The 23462-nt window shown below is 34.4% G+C and overlaps 1 protein-coding gene and 1 long non-coding RNA gene across 2 annotated transcripts in view; both read left to right on the plus strand.

Annotated features, from left to right (window-relative positions):
• The window catches only part of LOC143256244 (uncharacterized), a 264283-nt gene that overhangs the window by 138817 nt on the left and 102004 nt on the right, over positions 1 to 23462 (plus strand). The window lies entirely within an intron of this gene.
• LOC143256240 (complement component 1 Q subcomponent-binding protein, mitochondrial-like) lies at positions 3715 to 22117 on the plus strand. Its single transcript, XM_076513166.1, is given in 7 exon segments — positions 3715 to 4053; positions 6413 to 6560; positions 11326 to 11419; positions 16572 to 16605; positions 16608 to 16685; positions 19959 to 20047; positions 21725 to 22117. Coding segments are annotated over 7 exon segments (846 nt in total). The 5' UTR covers positions 3715 to 3800; the 3' UTR covers positions 21875 to 22117.

The following is a 23462-nucleotide window of genomic DNA, read 5'->3' on the forward strand; positions in this document are numbered from 1 at the left end:
ACCAAGCTTTAAAATCACAATCTGTCTTTGGTAAGTCTTCCATATTACCCTTTTAACTTATTCCTTTATTTTAATGCTGTTAAACTAACTTGTTGAATTTCGTAACTTTATGAGGCAGTAGTATAACTGAAGTAGTCCACGAAGGTCTAGCAGCTGTAAATGGAATAATAGTTTTCATCTGTGTCACAGTTAATGATATTTGAAACTGTAATTCTGTACCAGGTGCCGAGAAAAAGGTGTGGATGATATCATTTTGGAAATTACTCTTCGGTTTTGACAGGTGGGTGAAGGCGTTCGTCTCGTAACCTGAGAGTCGCGGAGTTTCTTAATGTTTAGAGTATTCGATTGTTAGCCTCACTATGCATGGTTCTGATCTCTTGTCGCAAAGATGTGCTCCTCATTTCTAAACTAAGGGTGCGCCACAAGAGTGATGATCAAATTCCACTGTCTTCATCTGAATCAGATAATAGTTGGTGGTTGGTGTTGTTCACTGATATGCTTTGTCTATAATCTGTCAGCTCAAAATTAGAGACAATTATTAGTAGGTAACCAGTGATTAACTTTGTAGATAAACCCTAAATCAAATATATCTTAATAAGATGAATATTATTTTTATCAAAATAGGAATTTTTATGTAGTTGATATTCTGAAGTTACAAATAAGTTTTCTTTCTGTATTTAGGGTACTTCCTTTTCCTCTAAGCTTTATGTGCACTAAAGAGTGTTTATTTAACATATTGTAAAAAGGACAGAACCTACTTAAAGATTCATTACGATCATGTCAAGAATTCCAGAAACGTTCTAATCATGTTAAATATTTTACCTAAGATATCGTGCTTCTCCACAGAGATATTCGACTGATCAGTGAGAAGACAAAAATCGAATGCAGTTATTAGTAAATCACTTTTAAATACTGAAAAATAACCCGTTACTACATTTGTTCCCTTTTACAACCTAAAGTTTTAGTAAATTTTAAAGTACTGGCGTAGGATACGTAAGTACAATTTTTTTTTGTGCTACCACAATACTCATATATTTCAGCTTTCTAAAGAGGTGAAGAAAAATGAATTATTTTATCAACCGTGATGGGTTCGTTGTATCCTAGAGTTAATGCACCGAAATATAAATTCGAGGGTTCAGAGGTCTCGTTCAACTGTCTCAAAATCGCTATTTGCATTTTGGGGCTGTGGTGCGTTATGTGAATGAAGGTTAAACCCTACTGTTTAATTTAGATAGAACAAGCGTCGACGGTGTGTGCTATTCACTAGATGTTTTTCATCCAGTCTACAAGTTCAAAATTAGGAATGCTAGCACGCAAATATTCGAAACAAGAAAAAAAATATATGTGTGATAATCCTGACTTGCGCCCAGCTCTCCAATAATGAATATTGAAATATATTTAACTCATTGAGAAAAATATCAGGTTACGTTCATTTGACTTGAAGGCTTACTTTGGTCCAGCATGGTCAGGTGGGTTAAGGCGTTCGACTCGTAATTTGAGGGTTGCGGGTTCGAATTCCCGTCGCACCAAACATGCTCGTCCTTTCAGCCGTGGGAGCGTTATAATGTGCGGTTAATTCCACTATTTGTTGGTAAAAGAGTGGCCCAAGACTTGGCGATGGGTGGTGATGACTAGCTGCCTTCCCTCTAATCTTACGCTGCTAAATTAGGGACGGCTAGCGCAGATAGCCCTTGTGTAGCTTTGTGCAAAATTCAAAAACAGAGAAACAGTTTTACTTTAGTAAGGATCGCTACGTACCGCTAGTTACAGTAACCATAATTGCTCTTTGTTTAGATTGCTTACGTATCATTTTCTTACGGTGATCGTCTAAGCCCGTTGCTAAGGGCTATGCTGTCTAACTTCAATTTTATATCTCACTCTATAACTTATAATGTGTATACAATTTTATTTGTAGTTCCTTTAGCAGTCGAGAAAATATTACCTGTCTTTATTTCTATATACAGTTAACGTACATACTGTCTCTCTCTACAAGGAAGTGAAAGTTTGTATCGTTTAGAAATTTGCGCAAAACTACAAAAGAGTTATTTGTACTAGCTATCCCTATTATGAGCCGATAGACAAGAGTGAAGACAGTTTGCCAACAATATATGCCTTAAACTCATAGTCAAAAATACATATTTAACCCAATACCATGCAATTTGTGGAAAGACTGTACGGAAATATTTTCAAACCTTCATGTTTTATAAGTTCCATAATTTTTTCTTAAGTATATACATATATATATTTACATAAATCAATCAAGATAACATTCTTCTGAGTTGAAATTTGTGTGCTATTAAAACTGTTGACATTTTAGCATTTTAAAAAATAATCAGTGATGATGAGAAAACCCACTTGTAGAGAAATATATATATGTAAAATAGCTGATTTGTGTTGAGAAAAAAATTTTATGTAGAGGAGCGAACAACGTCGGAGGTCGAAATGTTGTTCGCTCCTCTACATAAAAAAATTTTCTCAACCCAAACCAGCCGTTTATATATACTCTTCAAAAAAAGAAACGCGAAAAGCAAAATATGAGACAAATTGTTAACAAGTTTATTCTGTATAACATGTGTGAAACTTTGCACATTCACTGCTGAACATCCAAAGTCTGAAAAGGCGAAGTCCACGCTCACTAGGTGAAGTTTAACGTCATTCAACGTCAATAACGAGTATGCTCCCCATGAGCATCAATAACTGCTTGGCATCTCCTGCCCATGGAAGCAATGAGATGACGAGTCACATCCTGTGGAATGGCTGTCCATTCAGCCTGCAAAGCTACTGCAAGCTGAGGTAGAGTCTGTGGTTGAGGTTGTCGCCGTCGCAGACGTCGGTCCAACTTGTCCCAAAGATGTTCGATGGGGTTTAAATCTGGTGATCTGGGGCCAGGGAAGAACGTTGATGTTGTGGTGTCTCAAGAAGACAGTGGTGAGTCGGGCTGTGTGAGGACGGGCGTTGTCATGTTAGAAAACGTCGTTGACGTTCACCATGATGGGTTGCACATGAGGCCTAAGAATCTCGTCGACGGTTGCGTACGGTCTGATCGAAAATCCTACGCAGCCCTGGTATGGTTGAGGCAGTAGACGTCGTAGTGGTGGTCCTATCCCGAAAGTGACGTAACCGGATGTTGCGATCTTGTGCGGGTGTGGTCACACGAGGTCTGCCAGATCGTGGACGGTCACGAGTTGATCCATGTTGTTGGTGACGATTCCATACCCTTGTGATGGTTCTTGGGTGGACATTCACAGCTCTGGCAACATCTGATCGAGATTTGCCTGCTTCCAAGCGACCAATGGCGTTGTTGCGTTGTGCTTCAGTCAGTCTTGGCGTAACTGTATTGCGTGTCGGTGGCTTAACACTAAGCTATGGAAACCGAGAACCCGTCACTTTTATAGGGATTTTGCACATGTTGCACTTGCAGAACATGCAGATCTCTGAAACAAATTTATTGGACACGCATGCGTTTTGGCGAAAAATCCGATGTTTTCCACCGTTTTCAAAGTGCACAACTTTTATTGTCATTTTGGTCTGACAATCAGTGCCTTAACACGTGTAACATCGCATACTCTGAGCTTGTAACGTTATTACATATATTTCGTTTTAAAATAACAAAAATATCCCTTTTGCGTTTCTTGTTTTGAAGAGTATATATATATATATATTTAAAAAATATAATTATTATGTAGAAAATTTTAATAACCATTGTAGTGCCATCTATAACGAACTCTTTCTTTCGGCACATGGTGGAAGCGTGAAGCTGTTCCGAATTTAAGTCTTAAGCTTATTTTAAGCTATTAACAATGAATACTTTTGGAAGAAGTTTACTTAACGTAATTTCAAAAACAAAATGTATAAATGGATTGAAAAAACCTGCTAAATCAGGTAGTTTAAATTTTGTAGTAGGACGACTGGGTTTAGTCACTGAAACGTCTAGAAATTTCACGAGATCGCTTTCTGTGTTGTGTAAGAAGCAAGATTCTTTGGAAGGTTTGTTCGTTCAGGCTAGTTATTGTAAACCTTGTAGCTGTGGATGTAATGGATTACACACAAAAGGTATTAACTTTGTCCTGTTTTGTATTTATTTAGTCTAAATAGATAATTATAGCTTTTCAGGGCCGGATTAAGGAATGGAGGGGGGTGAGTGCGACAAATAATGTAGGGGGATCCCTCTGAACCGAGTTTCGTAAGTCAGATACATTTCAGTGGTCGGTACTGTGTATTACCCACAAACGATAGGCAGAAGATATATAATTTATAAAATACTAATGCTAATTTAAAATAAATTTTACTAAAGTAATGACAACGAATTTTTTTTAAATCGCTGAACAAATAATTATGAAATAACAGTTTAATAGAGTAATTATGAAAGAATACGCTTATATAAAACAAAAATTATCACTATAATTGGTAAAACAGTCACAAACATGTTTGTAAATACCACACCCAGTATTCGATTTACTTCGTTTTCTTTTATTCATAGGGAGTAAATATGTATTCTTAAGAGTAGCTCAATAGAGACAGTAATAGACTAGAAAAGACTAAAAAGGGTGAATAAGGCCAAGTGAAAACAAATTGTGCTTATTATTTCCAGTTTCCTTCCACCACATTTATTTTTGGTGATATTTTTCCTTTTTTGAAGTATCATTTTTTTAATCATATAAATAAGATTTCTGAATAAAAATTGAACACAGTTGGTTCATTTTGCCATTTTTCTTTGTAATAAATTATGCATTGTTTTGATGAAAAAATGAAACAAAGTAGACTTCACAAAAAAAAGGATGTTAACTTTCTTTTAAAGAGGTACTTAAAAACTTCTCTTCTGTTTCTTTGAAAACTCAAGATACTAAAAATTTTACTTCTTTATGTAGCCTAATTTCCTGAAAATGAAATGGTGATTTTAAGTTTTAGTTTCTCCCCACATATGGGTGTGAAAGGATCATAAATTTGCAAGATTTATTAATTTAAACTAAATTGTGTCAGTAGTTTAAAACTATGGTAAAGTAATAACAATAAGTTCCAGTCTACAGGTGTTAACTGTGTCTGTTGCTGAGTATTTTAAAAAATTCTGGTTAAATGTTTATGCCCTCAAATTCTGACCATGGTTTTGACATACCTTGATGGTTTGGGTGCTCAATTCACAATCTGAAGTTTTAGATTAATTTCTTTTGCTGAACCTGCTTGTTATATATGGTTGCCATCTGGGCTAGCCACCCAGGTAAAAGCATTCTTGGCTTGTAAAAAAGGTCGGTCAATCCCAATACCAATTGGCATTGATGTTCTAACGAAAAGTCTTGTAGTGAACACAGTAGTGTGGGTGAAGTGAGTAAAACTAGTTAGTCTTGTTGTAGTGAACACAGTAGTGTGGGTGAAGCGAGTAAAACTAGTTAGTCTTGTTGTAGTGAACACAGTAGTGGGTGAAGGAAGCAAAAACTAGTTAGTCTTGTTGTAGTGAACACAAGTGTGGGTGAAGCGAGTAAAACTAGTTAGTCTTGTTGTAGTGAACACAGTAGTGTGGGTGAAGCGAGTAAAACTAGTTAGTCTTGTTGTAGTGAACACAGTAGTGTGGGTGAAGCCGAGTAAAACTAGTTAGTCTTGTTGTAGTGAACACAGTAGTGTGGGTGAAGCGAGTAAAACTAGTTAGTCTTGTTGTAGTGAACACAGTAGTGTGGGTGAAGCGAGTAAAACTAGTTAGTCTTGTTGTAGTGAACACAGTAGTGTGGGTGAAGCGAGTAAAACTAGTTAGTCTTGTCGAGTGAACACAGTAGTGTGGGTGAAGCGAGTAAAACTAGTTAGTCTTGTTGTCGAGTGAACACAGTAGTGTGGGCGGCTTGAGTAAAACTAGTTAGTTTTGTCGTAGTGAACACAGTAGTGTGGGTGAAGCGAGTAAAACTAGTTATTTTATGAACACAATATTTTTGTGTGAAAAAAATAAAATTAGTTCACAGTAGCTCAAGGATTTTAGTTAAATTACTTAAAATTCTCAAAACAATCTTAAATTCAGTTGTAATGCTGAAATTTTATTGTTTGTGTTTTCATTATTTGGAGGTTTTTTAAAGATTCAGTGAAATTTCATTACAAAGTTAACTGGTTCATTTTGTTTTTTTTTCATTTCCATCTTGCTTTCTCGCAACATAGTTTCTCCACAGTTTATCATTACCATCAAACTATAATCATCTGACATCTGAAAATTCTATACATTTTATGTGTATTTGTGTGGAAACTTTAACATTTATTTTCCTTTGAATTGTAATATCAAACCATCATTCTTGAAAGATTGGATTATTCTTACCCTAACTTTGTCTTGGTGATGTGATTGTACAGATTCATATTACATCTTTGCTAGTTGTCTATGTAGGACCCTGCATGACCTTACAGTTTTTTTGTGTATTAGCTACTCTCCGTTTATTTGTAGGTGACAAAGACTTGATGGAGTTCTTAGAAGAAGAGATAAAAGCAGAGAAGAAAGCCCACAAAAGTTCCAACTTAACAAAAATTGATGATTTTAATATTAAAACGGATGGATCTGATGTTACCCTGACGAAGAAATTTAATGATGAGAAGTAATTGGTTTTTATTCAGTCATATTATAAGTTCTTAGAATTATATTATGTACAAATCTTAATATTTTGGTATTAGTCGAAAGGCACAGGTCACACGAAAAGCATTTTCTGTACTGCAATAAAAATATTTCAGATCTTTATTTAGTTAGATGACTTAGGACTGTGACTTATAACTGTCATACATCAATAAAGTTGTTAATTAATTTACCTTATGCTTGGTAGTTTTGGTGTTTTGTCTTATAATTTCATGGTAGTAGGATTTAGGGTACAATAATTGATGTAATCAGTGTTTAATATAATAAAAACTTAATTATTTATCTCTGATAAAAAGAACTAAAAAACTCCAAATATTTTTTATGTAAAGTTTTAACTGAGAACAGTACTGATGAAGCCTTAGTTTTTTCCTCCATTTTAGCATAGCTGATACTTTCATGCCAAAAATAGTGAAGAGATGGACAACTGTGGTAATACTCTTGTTTAAAGGACCTGCATTATGAATATTTTATTACCTATGGATCTAAGAATCATATACATGTAGCTATTTAGGCTTAGGAAATTGCTAGAAGATTCAGTAAGTTCTGTGTGCAATGTTGAAGTGTTAGGTTAACAAGTTTGTAAATAAAAACTTAAATAGGAACAATAACCATTACTCTGGAAATCCAGATGTTACGAAAGTAAGGTATAGTTGATGTAGCAAAAGCTGTTGAATGAAATGATATTTTATTTGCTTGTGTAGATAGTGCTAGTGATCTCCATTCACTTTAAACGTCTCTTGGTGTGGATTGTTGTGCATAGTGAGGGCACCTCTCAGGGAAGGTTTTGTACATTCAGTTGACTTCCTCTGGGATCTAAACATCCACTAACATGTTTGCTGTGTGTGATGACCCATGAAGGGGAGGAGAGGATCCTGGTGGTTGAGGGGTCCAACCCTAACACACCACATTGGCCTTGATTTCATTTAGATGGATGGCTCCTTCAGGGTCAGTTGGCCATTCCACTTGAGCTAAGGTCAACTAAATACCAGTGGGTACTATTTGATGCTGGTGTTTGGGTATAGTGCTCATGAAACCCTGGTGCTGCTGCAGTGTCCTTTTTTGGCATTTTAGTGTGTCCCTTTGTACGACTCCACGGTCAGTGGGTGCCAAAATATTCTTTATTATGGATTCCCTAACTCAAAATAAAAAAATAATAAAAACCGACCATTGATAACTGACCACATCCTGAAGATTCTGAACAGCAATCTTCAACTTCTTAAATCTCCGTATCTCACTTTCTGATATTACATTCTTTATCAAACAGATTTTTAGGGTAAATGTCTCCCTTTTTTATTCAGAAGAGACTAGGGGGACTTACTGGCTCTCTTAAGTCAGCCAGAAAGCTATGTTTTGGGGACATCTTGGTGGGAACATCCACTTCAAAACAGAGTGAACTCCTCACTGGTTTTTTTCACCCAAGGAGTTTCTGCAGCAAGATGTAATTCCACTCACAATGATGGAATTATGATTTTGACAAGCATCCTAAATATGACATTTACATCATCACATCAACCTACTGTTGTCAAGGCAGGTTATTTAAATTGCAAGTTGTGGCTGTATGTTTCAAACAGATGATTCCCACGTCATGGTTCAGTCACTTGAAGACGTCATGTCATGGTTCCTTGATGTGTTCTTGTTGCGGTGGCAAGGATCATGATGCCTACAGTAACAAAATGGATCCTCTTTGTGCTAATTGAAGTGACTTTCACCCCTCTTACTTTCATTTTTGCTCTAGGTGGGTGGAGGAAGAAGAGATACAGCATTTGAAAATGGTTGACAACATTTCTTACCCCAAGGCTTGAAAGTTACTGTTACCTCTTCATCTTGAATGTATGCTACTGCACTCTGTTACAGTGGGAGTGCAGATAGATCTCTGTGTATCTCCTGCAGACTCATTTTCAAACCATGTGAACCAGGACTGGAAAGACCAACTTCAGGTGACTGATGGTAGTTCTTGTACTTACCTGTTGGTCTTCCTGGCGGGTTATGATCATTACCATTTTGCTAGAGAAAGTCCTTTACAACTTTGTACATTGGATGTCAACATTGGTTTTATGCCATTTTGTTTTGTTTTGTTTTTACCTTTGTTTCCTTTTACAAATTTTACTACATTTACCTTTTTACAGGACATTTGGCTAATTTTTATTACGATCTTGCTGTATGTCTTTTTAACACTTTTCTTATTTTACCTTTTGATAATGGCTGTTATAACAACATAACCCGGAACCAGGACTGGAAAGACCAACTTCAGGTGACTGACGGTGGTTTTTGTACTTACCTGTTAGTCTTCCTGGTGGGTTATGATCATTACCATTTTGCTAGAGTAAGTACTTTACAACTTCTCTTACTCTGCTTTCTCTCTTAACATTGTACACTAGGTGTCAACAGTGGTTTTATGCTTTTTCTGTTTTTCAATGCTGTTTTGTTTTACTTTCATTTCCTTTTATGTATTTTACTACATTTAATTTATTTTACCTTTTTACTGGACATTTGGTGCAGATAGCCTAGCTGCTTTGTGCTATAAAACACTAAATCAATCAGTCAATCAATGTGAAGAAGCTCCATGGTTAAGAAAGATGACAAGTCAATATTAACACCTATCTTTATCCCTCACCATTCTTTCCAGTTGCTCCCTGGATCTAATTCCTCTGACTGTGGCTTCTGGCATTGCATCAGGTCCATCTTCTTTGGTCCTGAGATGCAGAGTAATTATTTGTTCACACCCTCAGTCACTGCAATGAAGATTCTTCTGGCAGAGACCTGTCCACTCAACCCAGGGCAGGATCCATGGAGGTCAATAGACCTTCTAATAAAGAGAAATGACATGATCAAAAACAGAAGGGCTTCCCATCCAATTCTCCTTCATATAAGTAAAAATAGCCACTTTATTACAGTGGAACTGTCAAGGTTTCTGTTCCAATTTGGATAACATCAAAGTGGTGATTGATTCTAACAATCCTGTGTGTTTTTCCTTCCAACAAACATTTCTGAAACCTCCCGATACAGTTCCTTTTTGATGGTTTTCTTTCTATAGAAATGACAGATTGTGTGATGTTATGCACTCTTAACATCACAGTTGACCTGTGTATCACATAACCCGGAAGAACCAGGACTGGAAAGGTCAACTTCAGGTGGCTAACAGTGGTTCTTGTACTTACCTGTTAGTCTTTCTGGCAAAAGACCCTCAATCTTTAAAACAGATGATTCATTTACTTTAATGAATATTAAAAATATTTCTGAATATTTCAACTTTCAGAAAACTTGAAAACTACTAGTTGGGTAGTAGGGTTTGTTGTGTGTAACATTTGGGTAGTAGGGTTTGTTGTGTGTAACTGTTGGGTAGTAGGGTTTGTTGTGTGTAACTGTTGGGTAGTAGGGTTTGTTGTGTGTAACTGTTGGGTACTAGGGTTTGTTGTGTGTAACTGTTGGGTAGTAGGGTTTGTTGTGTGTAACTGTTGGGTAGTAGGGTTTGTTGTGTGTAACTGTTGGGTAGAAGGGTTTGTTGTGTGTAACTGTTGGGTAGAAGGGTTTGTTGTGTGTAACTGTTGGGTAGTATGGTTTGTTGTGTGTAACTGTTGGGTGGTAGGGTTTGTTGTGTGTAACTGTTGGGTAGTAGGATTTGTTGTGTGTAACTGTTGGGTAGCAGGGTTTGTTGTTTGCTTATTTGTATCTTAAAAATATGTTGGATAGTAGGGTTTGTTGTGTGTAACTGTTGTTGGGTTAAACAGTTGTTTAACTGTTTGTAAACTGTTGTATAACCTGTGTTCAAGGTTTGGCTTTGTGCCAGTTGACAGTTGACTTTGAGTGAGCAACATGATAATAAGCTTTTCCAGATAAAACTTTCTGTTGGACTTAGGTTGTCTTGCTTTCATAAGGTTCAGAAGGAGAAAGTTATCCTAGTTAGGCTATGAATTGGTCAAAGTTCTTTAACTTATCGGTTTTTGTTGTTTTTATCTTGGACAGATGCACTATTGGGTGATCTGTGTGACACTTAAGTCACAAGAGCCCACATTTTACTGTCATGCCATTGTTACGACCATGAGTGAAGGTACCATTTTAGAAGTATTTTTACTATGGGTTCACCTTTGACTTTGGACATTGTCAATGGCAACACTGTCCACCTCAGTTGTGATTTTAAATTTTTAACCATTTTACCACCATTTAAGTTTTTAATTCAAAAATAGAACTTTGTTTTGTTTTAACATGATTCTATGTATTTTAATAATTTTACTTTTATTTATTACTTTTTTTACCACTTGTATGGCAAGACATCCTTGTTGCTTTGCTCCTATAAATACCAACCAACCACTTTAACCATTTCTGTAGAGAAGTCAAAATAATTATGAATTTAATGTTGTACATAGTTTTAGTAAGTGAAAAGCCTTGATTTCTGTGTATAAAATAAATGAAATTAAAGTAATAATTTAAAGGTAGTAAATATACCAGCTGTAATAAATAATAAATAAACCTAGCATTCTAAAGATTGTTTTATTTTGAAGTGTAAGTTCAAAGGAGGTCCAGTTTAGTTTACACTTTGATCCATGTGTGTAATAATAGTTTCAGAGAATTACCCCATCAGTAATTCTGAGCATAAGTTAACCAAAGAGAGGTAACATGGATCTATATCTTCACCTATCTTGTGTATAGGTTTTACTCACAATGAATATAAAGCATGTTCATAACAAGAGTATGTCTGATGTACCAATTATGTTTTGTTTGCTTATTTATAGCATTATTGTTAAACTCAATGTGAACCACTCTGTTGACGCTGAAGAATCACAAGACATTCATCCTAATCAAGATAAGGAGCCTGAAATGGGAGCAGTAAGTTGTTTATAACTGTTGGATCGTAGGGTTTGTTATTTATAACTGTTCGATCGTAGGGTTTGTTGTTTATAACAGTTGGATCGTAGGGTTTGTTGTATATAACTGTTGGGTAGTAGGGTTTGTCGTGTGTAACTGTTGGGTAGTAGGGTTTGTCGTGTGTAACTGTTGGGTAGTAGGGTTTGTCGTGTGTAACTGTTGGGTAGTAGGGTTTGTGGTGTGTAACTGTTGGGTAGTAGGGTTTGTGGGTGTGTAACTGTTGGGTAGTAGGGTTTGTCGTGTGTAACTGTTGGGTAGTAGGGTTTGTCGTGTGTAACTGTTGGGTAGTAGGGTTTGTCGTGTGTAACTGTTGGGTAGTAGGGTTTGTCGTGTGTAACTGTTGGGTAGTAGGGTTTGTTGTATATAACTGTTGGGTAGTAGGGTTTGTTGTATGTAACTGTTGGGTAGTAGGGTTTGTTGTGTGTAACTGTTGGGTAGTAGGGTTTGTTGTGTGTAACTGTTGGGTAGTAGGGTTTGTTGTGTGTAACTGTTGGGTAGTAGGGTTTGTTGTGTGTAACTGTTGGGTAGTAGGGTTTGTTGTATGTAACTGTTGGGTAGTAGGGTTTGTTGTGTGTAACTGTTGGGTAGTAGGGTTTTTTGTGTGTAACTGTTGGGTAGTAGGGTTTTTTGTCTATAACTGTTGGGTAGTAGGGTTTGTTGTCTATAACTGTTGGGTAGTTGGGTTTGTTGTCTATAACTGTTGGGTAGTAGGGTTTGTTGTGTGTAACTGTTGGGTAGTAGGGTTTGTTGTGTGTAACTGTTGGGTAGTAGGGTTTGTTGTGTGTAACTGTTGGGTAGTAGGGTTTGTTGTCTGTAACTGTTGGGTAGTTGGGTTTGTTGTCTATAACTGTTGGGTAGTTGGGTTTGTTGTATATAACTGTTGGGTAGTAGGGTTTGTTGTATATAACTGTTGGGTAGTAGGGTTTGTTGTGTGTAACTGTTGGGTAGTAGGGTTTGTTGTGTGTAACTGTTGGGTAGTAGGGTTTGTTGTATATAACTGTTGGGTAGTAGGGTTTGTTGTATATAACTGTTGGGTAGTAGGGTTTGTTGTGTGTAACTGTTGGGTAGTAGGGTTTGTTGTATATAACTGTTGGGTAGTAGGGTTTGTTGTGTGTAACTGTTGGGTAGTAGGGTTTGTTGTATATAACTGTTGGGTAGTAGGGTTTGTTGTGTGTAACTGTTGGGTAGTAGGGTTTGTTGTATATAACTGTTGGGTAGTAGGGTTTGTTGTATATAACTGTTGGGTAGTAGGGTTTGTTGTGTGTAACTGTTGGGTAGTAGGGTTTGTTGTCTGTAACTGTTGGGTAGTAGGGTTTGTTGTCTGTAACTGTTGGGTAGTAGGGTTTGTTGTCTGTAACTGTTGGGTAGTAGGGTTTGTTGTCTGTAACTGTTGGGTAGTAGGGTTTGTTGTCTGTAACTGTTGGGTAGTTGGGTTTGTTGTATATAACTGTTGGGTAGTAGGGTTTGTTGTGTGTAACTGTTGGGTAGTTGGGTTTGTTGTGTATAACTGTTGGGTGGGTAGTAGGGTTTATGTACATGTAGTTCAGGTCAACTTTATAATATACTTGGATATGTAGGTCAAACATCCAGACATCCTGAACTTGACATGATAAATATAAAACAGCTTTAAAGTGTTTTTGTTTTTTTTCAGATTTGTCAGATCATGCTTATAGGGAATTACATATTAATAATAATTAGTAGTTTACCTCTGTTCTGTTTATCTCATGATTAAAACTGCATATGTTGTGGCTTTTTAAAGTGTTATATTCAAAAGTGAATTAAACAGCTTTATTATACATGTGTGAACTTGTCATGAAAATGTAGTTTATGATTAAAGTTTCTATCGTTTAAACTTTAATTTGTAAATTAAAAACAATTTTTAGGAAATAATCTCAAACTTCATTTTTCTGTCAAATATATGTCTGAGCCTTATATTCTACACTTGTCTAGTGGTCAACTGTGATACCAAACTAACATAAACTGTATTTAATTACAAGCAATAATGTAAAACCTAAACTTTGTCTTCTTTAATTGATGAAATATCATTAAACTTGCCCGAGGTTCCTTTCCCATCAAACTTGCCCGAGGTTCATTCCCCATCTCTCTGACGTTTGAGGGTGTGTTTTTTTTGTTAATGATCTTAATGTAGTTAATAACCAATTAAAAGAGAGGGTTCTCCTGTATATATGTAAAAATGGCTCGTTTGGGTTGAGAAAATATTTTACGATGAGGTTCTCAACCCAAACAAGCAGTTTTTACATATATATTTCTCGACATCACTGATTAGGGTTCTCCTGTCTTTTGAGTTTAAAAGTAAGTAGATATTGTGCTCTTGATAATGAGAAACTCACTTTTTTGAATAGAATTTTTGAGATGACAGGATCTTGTTGAAACCCATTTATAATAAAGTTTTTCCTTTACTGAGGTAAAATATTTACCTTATAGAAATGTCAGTAATGTGAGGATATTGTAGTGTTGGGTAAGTCTTGTTCTGAAACAATTATTTGAAAAATACACATTCTTTTGGGCATTCAAATTTGTGAGACTAATTAAATTAGGCTTAGTATAAAATGTTAAATAATTGTACTGAAGTGTAGACAATTTAAATACATAGGGAGTACTATAAATCCTTGTTTTATGTTTCTAACAAAGGTAAGTAAGATGTAAAGATTATCAAAGTTCTTAGTTCAGCCTCACCCTACTTCAGGAAAATAAAATATTCCAGGTTATGCTAGCTCAAATATCCATGTGAAATATGGAATAAAATTGTGTTACCTCTATGGGTAATGACTAATTAATTTTCACAGTGATTCCTTTTTTATGTAAGGATTATTGCTCCAGTTGTACAAATATGGTAATAAATCCATAAAAGTGACAGAAAATTGATGTAGAAATGAACGAAAAGTGATTACTAGTTAAATGTGCTAAGATAAGTAATTTGAATGTTTCTGATTAATAACACCAGTCAGTGCACAGAAAAAAGAAATTGTATTAATTTTATTTGATATTTTTTAAACTTTTCAGTGTATACTAGTGATCCATCTACAGTTGGCATTCAAAAAATCGGAAATAACTTGTAAAGTTTAACCAGAAATGAACATTTGATGTTTATTTATAAGGTTATGAAAATTTGTAAGATAGAAAGACATAGCAAAATGACATAGTAAATGCTTTGAAACTTCACAGATAAACCTTTAGCAGAAGTACCTGCTTAAAAATATATTTTTTGGATACATCAAACTTGTAATATGTACTAAAAACTTGCCAAATTTCATGAATACATACACATCTTTAGAGTTGTAGCATACATATTTCATTGTTACAAAGTTGATCAAAATGACCGATGTCAGTTGGATGTGGTTAAGGAGATAGTCCTCAGTAAGATCATTTCTGATATATAAGGTATTGGGTTATTACAACAAGATCAACTTACGCACACTTTATCATTCCTTGCTTAACACTTAATGGTGTCAGTTATGGTGTAATTTGTAATACTGCATATACCCCTAACATTTAGAGCTGATAAATTCTTAAAGCATTGAGCCTAACAGATATTTAGTTGGTGTGTTTCTTTAGTTACGTGTTAGATCAGCTGCTTTTAGGTTGCAATTTAAATATGAAACTGAGGTCATCTATTCAATGCATTAGTTAAATTGTTCAATTTGTTAAATTTTGAAAAAAAGTTTCTGGGTGGAATTGTATGAAACTCATACAAATTTATAAATTTTAACTTTTTTAAATTTGGAAGACATCACATATAGTTTTGTTTTGTTAATAAGGACTCGGGAAATAAACTAACTTGATCCATTGTAACAAGCTGGCATATGTTTAGAGTGTTAGACATGAGGCTCTATTTGCTTCAGATTTAAAATGCATTTTATATTCATGTATGGGTTTTGTTTATACAATTTGTTTTAAGTGATTTTGCTCTGTCCATCCAAGTAGTTACCTCGGTTGCTAAGCTCTGACAAACAAGGCCTTGTCAGTGAAATGAAACTTCACATTTAACTTATCCTACTTTACTTCAATCATGATGTTGTGTTTTTTGTGAAAGAATATGAAGTATAATATGATAGTTTTTTTAGAATGAAAACTCAAGCCGTCCGTTAGTTGTGGCAAAAGATGTTAGTTTTTTTTTTTCCTAGCAAAAGAACACCAAGTAAATTTTTTTCACTCTTGTCTGATCTCTGTGTGAACTTTTGTCAAACTGGACACAGTATTGGCAAAAGTTCACACAGACCAGACACAAGTGAAAACAATTTACTTGGTGTACTGGACACAGTATTGTCCGAGAACTGAAAAGTGCTTTTATTATGCATTCAGGTCACTAGTCTGTGACTTGAAGCTGATATATGCAGTTACATCACACTGTTACAGTTTGGCTTAGAAACAGTGATTAGTTAAATAGTGATAAAACTACAGTTGTGTTAAAGTTTCCTGGATGAATTGTCCCTTTTATTGTTCAAAACAGTTTTAATTTTCCTGCTAGAATACTACAGCTTTATCCTCAAACTAGCGAGACATCAGACAGTAATGATCATTGTTGGACCTAAAAAAATAGGAAAATGTATCAGGATATCTGTTTTCATCAATGGATACAAACCATTTTTGGCACGACAGCGAGGAATGATATTTTACTCAGTTCAACCAAGTTTCATCAAAATCTGGTCGTTTTAGAGTTATATGGCAAAAGTAGTGAAAATTTGGTTCATATGTTAACAAATATGAATTTATAGCTAATTATTTCTATGTTCTATCATAGTCCAAATCCTTTCAGTTGTTTTTGAGAAATCTGGCTGATTAACGTAACATCCATCCACTTTTGATGGTAGAGGTAAAAAAGCTTGAATGCTTTAATTTGAAAAATTGACCCAAATTTAAAACATAATTTTTTTACAAATTTTCGTTCATAAAATTGAATGTCTAAAACTTTTTATTGAATTAACATTCAGCTTTGTTTTGATGTAAGAATGACAACTAATTTGTTTTCCATATTTTTTTAATTCTGTAATGTTACAGAGTTAAACAGTATGAAACTGAATTATTGTGATTTATTAAATGTTGTGGGGAAACTGTTGTTACTGGAATAAAACCATATTTTGTTTTTTAATAGATGAAATCAAAGCCAAACTTCAATGTTGAGGTAGAAAAGGAGGTAAAACCCTTGCATTTACTTGCACATACAGTTCTGACGCACCAACTGAAGACCAGACTGATGATACATATTGTGAGTACTTATCTGTAAGCTACTTGTGTAAAAATGTTTTTAAATTTTCTCACAGGAAGCGTGATTTGCATAATGTTAAGAGAGAGAGCTCTCCTTTCATTCCTCGATGTATTTGCTTAATTAAAATAATTTTCAATAAAATTTAAAACTTTAGTCTGTATGTAGAATTACTTCTTTGGTTTTGTAAAATTGGAGTTTATTCATATTGATACCAGGTCATGTATTCAACAATTAAGTTCCATGGACGTGTTTCCTAGTTTTGTGGTTCATTCTGTCCGATTTCTTAAAAACTCCTTGATTGGCTGTTTTTCAGATCAGGGTTTGATCAGTTCAGTAGCCATTCTTTAAAACACACAATGTTACGTTTATGTAAGTCCGTTCATTGTTAGTTTGTGATGTTTGTAACAAGTCTTAGTTGATTAACTCCTACATAAATAAGACATTTTCTTCTTAAAGCAGGTTATTATTACTCATGTGCAACATTGTATCATTGGTAAAATATTTCAAGTTTGTTGATCATTTTTGCTTGCATTTCAAAGAATATCTGTCCTTTAGGCCTAAAGAGACATAGAAATTACTTGTTCACAGTGGTCTGTGAGGTTGATACAAAAAGTAGAAAACTACTTAATTTTAGTGAACTTAAACACTGTGTATCAAAAAAAAACATTTACTGACATCAGTTAAAAATTAGTTATAATCTTGTACATTCTTCACCACAAAGGCACACAAGCTGTGTCCACTTCATTTATTTTGACTGCATCCATTGTATTTTGGCATTATAAGTTATAGAACTCACCACCAGGGGCATAGATCTAAGCGATAGTTCGTAAGTATCAGTCAGTAGGCTAAAGTATACATGCAAGTATCGTTGGCAACAAGATTACTCTGTGACTGCATGTTTACAGCTTTCAGGTTCACATAATCAGATATTACCAATTTACAAATGGAACAGTCCATATAAGTGGTTGCAAAATCTTCTCCCCATCAGGTGTAAAAAATCTACACCCCTGCTTACCACTGAGCCATCATGGGGCAGTTTATTGCAGACACTTGTGCTCAGGCTTGTTTTACTTAGAGGATAGTGAATTTCTAATTTCCCTTTTACCAAAGAGAAAAATCAGTGTTTTTTTTTTAAGTACAAAAGTAAAAAAAATTGATAGCCAAAATTTGTTGTGTGTGTGTGTATTAAAATGTGCATATGGTTAGTTTAATGGGCCAAAACTGTTTTGAAGAAGGAATATTGACTGTAATTCCAAATTTCTTACATGTATCTGATATACAGAATGCAGCATTATCTTAGTAAAGTGTACAAGTCTATTGAAGCCAAATAATTGGATGAAGTAGGAAGATATTTGTAGTCAGGGTGTCTGAAAATTGTTGGTGTGACTCTGTTGTCTATTATACAGTTTTTTTTTCAGTATTCCTGTATATTGTTTACTCTTTTATGTTAACTGTTTGTATCTTAGCAATGCAGAGTAAAATAAGTAGTAGATAATTTTGATATCAAATCTATAATACCATGTTGCAAGAGATCATGTTGAACACCTCTCTGTATGTACGGTTAAAAGACTATTAGATGATATAGAAATATCTGTTTTGGATACCAATATGAAATACTTATATTTTGACCAAAAATGTTAGTACGACACAGTTTACCTTAACGAGGCTTAAATTCATGCAGTGTTACTCGTGTTTGTTTCTGCATCGGTGTGTTATATCAACATTGAATAATTCTAATATGAATTATGGATTTTAATAAGGCTGATGTTTTTTAAAGATTTATATTTATGAGTAATAGTTGAGTCTTCTGAAAAAAAAAATTAACCCATTAATTATCTGTGGAAAAGTTTTTGGTTACTATAGCAACATTTAGACCATAACAAACCAGACATGAGACACTTAAATGGTGTGTGGGACATCTTGCGTATATGTTTGTGTGTGTATATTATAGGTAGAGGTGATAAGGGGTTAAAGAATAATAGGTGTTAACAAGAAAAAACCAACATAAAAATAATTACACTGTGTTTAATGATTAAAACACTACACTGTTATGTGGAGGTAACTCAGGTAATGAACATATTTTTAGAATGTAAAGAAAGTATGGCTACCGTCTTACCTAGGGTGCAGTCTGGAGGCCAGGACTAAGGACTTGATAAAATTCATTCAAAATGTGTTTAATTATAATTCTCACTATTTCTGTAAACCCTCAGTTAATACTGTGAAATTTGAGTAAATAGCTGACTTAACATTTGAAGAAAGTTCTTATAACCATCATGGGACTGGTTTGTTTGTCAAGGTTTCACTTTTTTCTTTTGCCATTTTGGTTAGATAAAAGTGTATAAAACCAGTTGGCTGAAAAAAATGCCTCTGCAGGCCAGATTGAACCTATTGGTCAGCTACAATATAAAATATGCTGATACTCAGGAAAGCAGGCAAAATTACTGGTATTAATACTGTGGATGATTATCTATTGTTCTGAATTCTACTTGCATATTTGACCGTGTTTCTAATGTGTAATAAATTAACGAGATTCTTGAATACATATTCATGTGTTGACTTATTTATAGTTAACTGATTTTTTAGTATGGGTTTAAACAACAGATTCAGCATATGAAAAGGAACACAGGTAAGAAGAAGATCATAAAATAGAACATGTGTAACATCTGGATATTTTAAAACTTACAAACTCCATCGTCAAAGATCTACAATTATAACAACATCTGTCTAAAGGATCATTACATAAAAGACAAGTGAACAGTGGCTTATGCATTTTAATACAAAGCAAGTAAAACTTTATTAATATAGGGAAGGAAGAGACTGGGGTTTGCTGTGAGTTACAAAGATTAATAGTGCACAGTTGACAAAATTTGCATATTTAAAATGAAAACAGGAAAGAACACAGTTGGATATGCATGTGAAATGAATAAACTTTTTTTTGTATTTTATACAAGCATAAATTAAAATTTTATAACCTAAACTACTGTGTTTCAGTTGAGCCTCATTAGTGATTTTTTTTCTTTTTTATCCTAATTTATTTTTATAGTCCAGTTTGTGTATTTTAATGTTCAACCTAATTTATTGTTTAGGCTAATTAATGCATTTTTTTGCTCTTTTGACAACATAGAATTTTTAATATAATCTTTTGCATATCAACTTGTTATTTGTGTAATCAGTTGTTTTTTTAGCCTAATCTACTGTTTTTTAGCCTAATTTAGTGTGCCTTTAACCTAGTGTGTCTTTAACCTAATCTAATAAGTTTATTTTTTTATTCAGCTGATTCATTCCAGATAACAGAAATATGCATGTATGATGGAGATTTCAAGGATTCAACTTATGCTGTTTCTGGAGATATAATGGATGGGGTAAATATAGTGACATTGTAGTGTAAATGGAACGTGTTATTTGGTTAAGCTGAGATCTAAGGAGTACTATTGGGAAGCTAAAAATAACTTTGTTTTTTTACTGTATTAAAAGTGGCAGAAGAAACAATGCAATATCTTTATTGTCCTCATCTGGAAACTTGCAATCATATCAGTATATAGTGATTTGTAATGAGAGAGAGAGAAGTGCAGTTATGGACAGCATATGAGAGGTATTGTGTCATGAAACCTGAAAATGTTGTGAAAATCTCGTTTGTCTTTTCATGTAACCTTAGATAAAGTTAAAAATATACAACTACTGCATGCAAGTGGTATTTTTCTCACATTTATTTGGCTGAAAGCACTTTCTTCTTTGTCCATCTTGGGCATTATGGTACAGAAAATGTATGTTAAAAAATAAAGTAAGAAATTAGAAGAGCACGTTATTAAATTTAGACAATAGCAATAACAAAAGTAAGACTTCACCAGTCACAAGACGAGCCACGTATTTAAGATTTTCATATGTCAGATTTCAAAATAGACAGATATGTATGGTGTTATGAAAACTATCTTAATCTTTTAACCCTTTTTCGTCAAATCTGGGTCAAAAGTCATGTCATCATGTTCATCGATTTGCATTTAAAATCTTATTGAATTATTATTTTGTGAACTTATCAATAAATCTGGAACCAAACTGTGTATTATAATTCAAACTTTAATATTATACATGAGTTAATTTCTTAATTTAAAAGTAAATAAGAAAAGAACACACCTAAATATAAATTTTAGTGAGTCGCATGGTATGTTAATATGCAGCACTGTTTAAAATTAGACTTTTGTGATTTCAAAATACTAAGTTAATAGTTTTGTACAAATTAGGAACTCAACTAACCAATACTGATAAGCTAGAATATAAAATAAGAACTTTGAACCTCGGTTATGAGGTTGGTCAAATAACCCCCCACATAGTTAGGGTATAGAAAATAAAATATGTCTGACTAAAAACTAATGTTTGAAATGTTTTTAGGTTTTAGAGATTAAGCAAATAATGTTTGAGAGTTTTGTGATGAAGAATAGTTTTTTTAATGAATACATGAAATCACTTTACACTTGGACTTAGGAATGAAATGGACTCGATATTTTCACAAACAAATCTGTAGGAAAATATTTCATTAAAAATCTTGTTTTTTGTGTACAAAACTTATAGTGTTCTCTAAAATTATAAAATTTGGTAAAGATGTATCAAAAGTTATATTGGAAATGTGTATATATGTATATTGTACCAAGCTTTGTGTGAAAGGGTTGGGTTAACTTTTTCTTAGGTTAACAGATGTATGATTGGAAGTACTTGGAAGGCTTATAGAATTACATCAGCCATGTAATCCTAGATGCAACTGTTAAGAAACCATTTAAATTATCTCATGCAATACAGAAGTACTTTCTCTAAAGTGGTTCCCTGTTTTTTTAGGAAAAAAAAATTCAGTGGGAATTTTATATCCCACAATTGTAAGATCGTGTTGAAGTGAACGCATGGAACTTCAATATGAAATGTCTATTTTGTTGTTTTGTTATGATCATGTTTTGATTAGTTGATAGAATTAGAACAGTAGTTACACTAATAATGATAATTAATGTTTTTAATATTTTTTAATTACCTCTTCATTTTGTTTCTCTTTTCAGTACCTGTATGACTTGTTGATGAATTTTTTGGAAGAAAGAGGAGTTTCCAATGAATTTGCCGATAAATTGTCGGAATACTGTTCTTCTTTTGAACACAGTCTTTACATTAATCTTTTGCAAGGGTTAAGTTCATTTGTTGGTGGAAAATAAATTATCGTATAATTTAAATCTTTTGACAGCCACCTTTGTGTTTTCATGTTCACTTAATAGAGACCTCTTGATATAATTGATTAATTTCACCTTGTAGAAGTTTTTCATGGATTAACAGAAGTTATATTTTAGTATTTCTCCAGCATTATGAATATAAATGAAATGTGTAGTTACTTATTATGAATGTTCTGTATCATTCTTCATATGATTGTCTAATAGAAATAAAATAGTTTTGAAATATTATTGCCAGTTTCTTTGCTGATATGGTGATGTAAAGAATTTTGGTCCAGTCTCTCCATTATAGGGATAACTTAGAGATTGAAGGTGTTTTTGATCTGTAAATGTGGTTGGTAATTCAGTGAACATTTTGTAAATAACGAACTTGCTACATGTACTAAGTCTCTTCTTATATTGAACCAAGTTGAAAAAATTCAAACCAGAATCTGAGTGTTAATCATTGAAAAATCTATACAGTAGTAGATGTAACTGATGAGGAGTGGCCAAATGAAGTAGATGTGACTGATGAGGAGTGGCCAAATGTAGTAGATGTGACTGATGAGGAGTGGCCAAATGTAGTAGATGTAACTGATGAGGAGTGGCCAAATGTAGTAGATGTAACTGATGAGGAGTGGCCAAATGTAGTAGATGTAACTGATGAGGAGTGGCCAAATGAAGTAGATGTAACTGATTAGGAGTGGCCAAATGTAGTAGATGTAACTGATGAGGAGTGGCCAAATGTAGTAGATGTAACTGATGAGGAGTGGCCAAATGTGGTAGATGCAACTGATGAGGAGTGGCCAAATGTAGTAGATGTGACTGATGAGGAGTGGCCAAATGTAGTAGATGTGACTGATGAGGAGTGGCCAAATGTAGTAGATGTGACTGATGAGGAGTGGCCAAATGTGGTGGATGTAACTGATGAGGAGTGGCCAAATGTAGTAGATGTAACTGATGAGGTGTGGCCAAATGTAGTAGATGTAACTGATGAGGAGTGGCCAAATGTAGCAGATGTAACTAATGAGGAGTGGCCAAATGTAGTAGATGTAACTGATGAGGAGTGGCCAAATGTAGCAGATGTAACTAATGAGGAGTGGCCAAATGTAGTAGATCTAACTGATGAGGAGTGGCCAAATGTAGTAGATCTAACTGATGAGGAGTGGCCAAATGTAGTAGATGTAACTGATGAGGAGTGGCCAAATGTAGTAGATGTGACTGATGAGGAGTGGCCAAATGTAGTAGATGTGACTGATGAGGAGTGGCCAAATGTAGTAGATGTGACTGATGAGGTGTGACCAAATGAAGTAGATGTAACTGATGAGGAGTGGCCAAATGTAGTAGATGTAACTGATGAGGAGTGGCCAAATGTAGTAGATGTAACTGATGAGGTGTGGCCAAATGTAGTAGATGTAACTGATGAGGAGTGGCCAAATGTAGCAGATGTAACTAATGAGGAGTGGCCAAATGTAGTAGATCTAACTGATGAGGAGTGGCCAAATGTAGCAGATGTAACTGATGAGGAGTGGCCAAATGTAGTAGATGTAACTAATGAGGAGTGGCCAAATGTAGTAGATGTAACTAATGAGGAGTG

This window comes from Tachypleus tridentatus, chromosome 7 (assembly GCF_004210375.1).
Source record: "Tachypleus tridentatus isolate NWPU-2018 chromosome 7, ASM421037v1, whole genome shotgun sequence".
NCBI classification, from domain to species: Eukaryota; Metazoa; Arthropoda; class Merostomata; order Xiphosura; family Limulidae; genus Tachypleus; species Tachypleus tridentatus.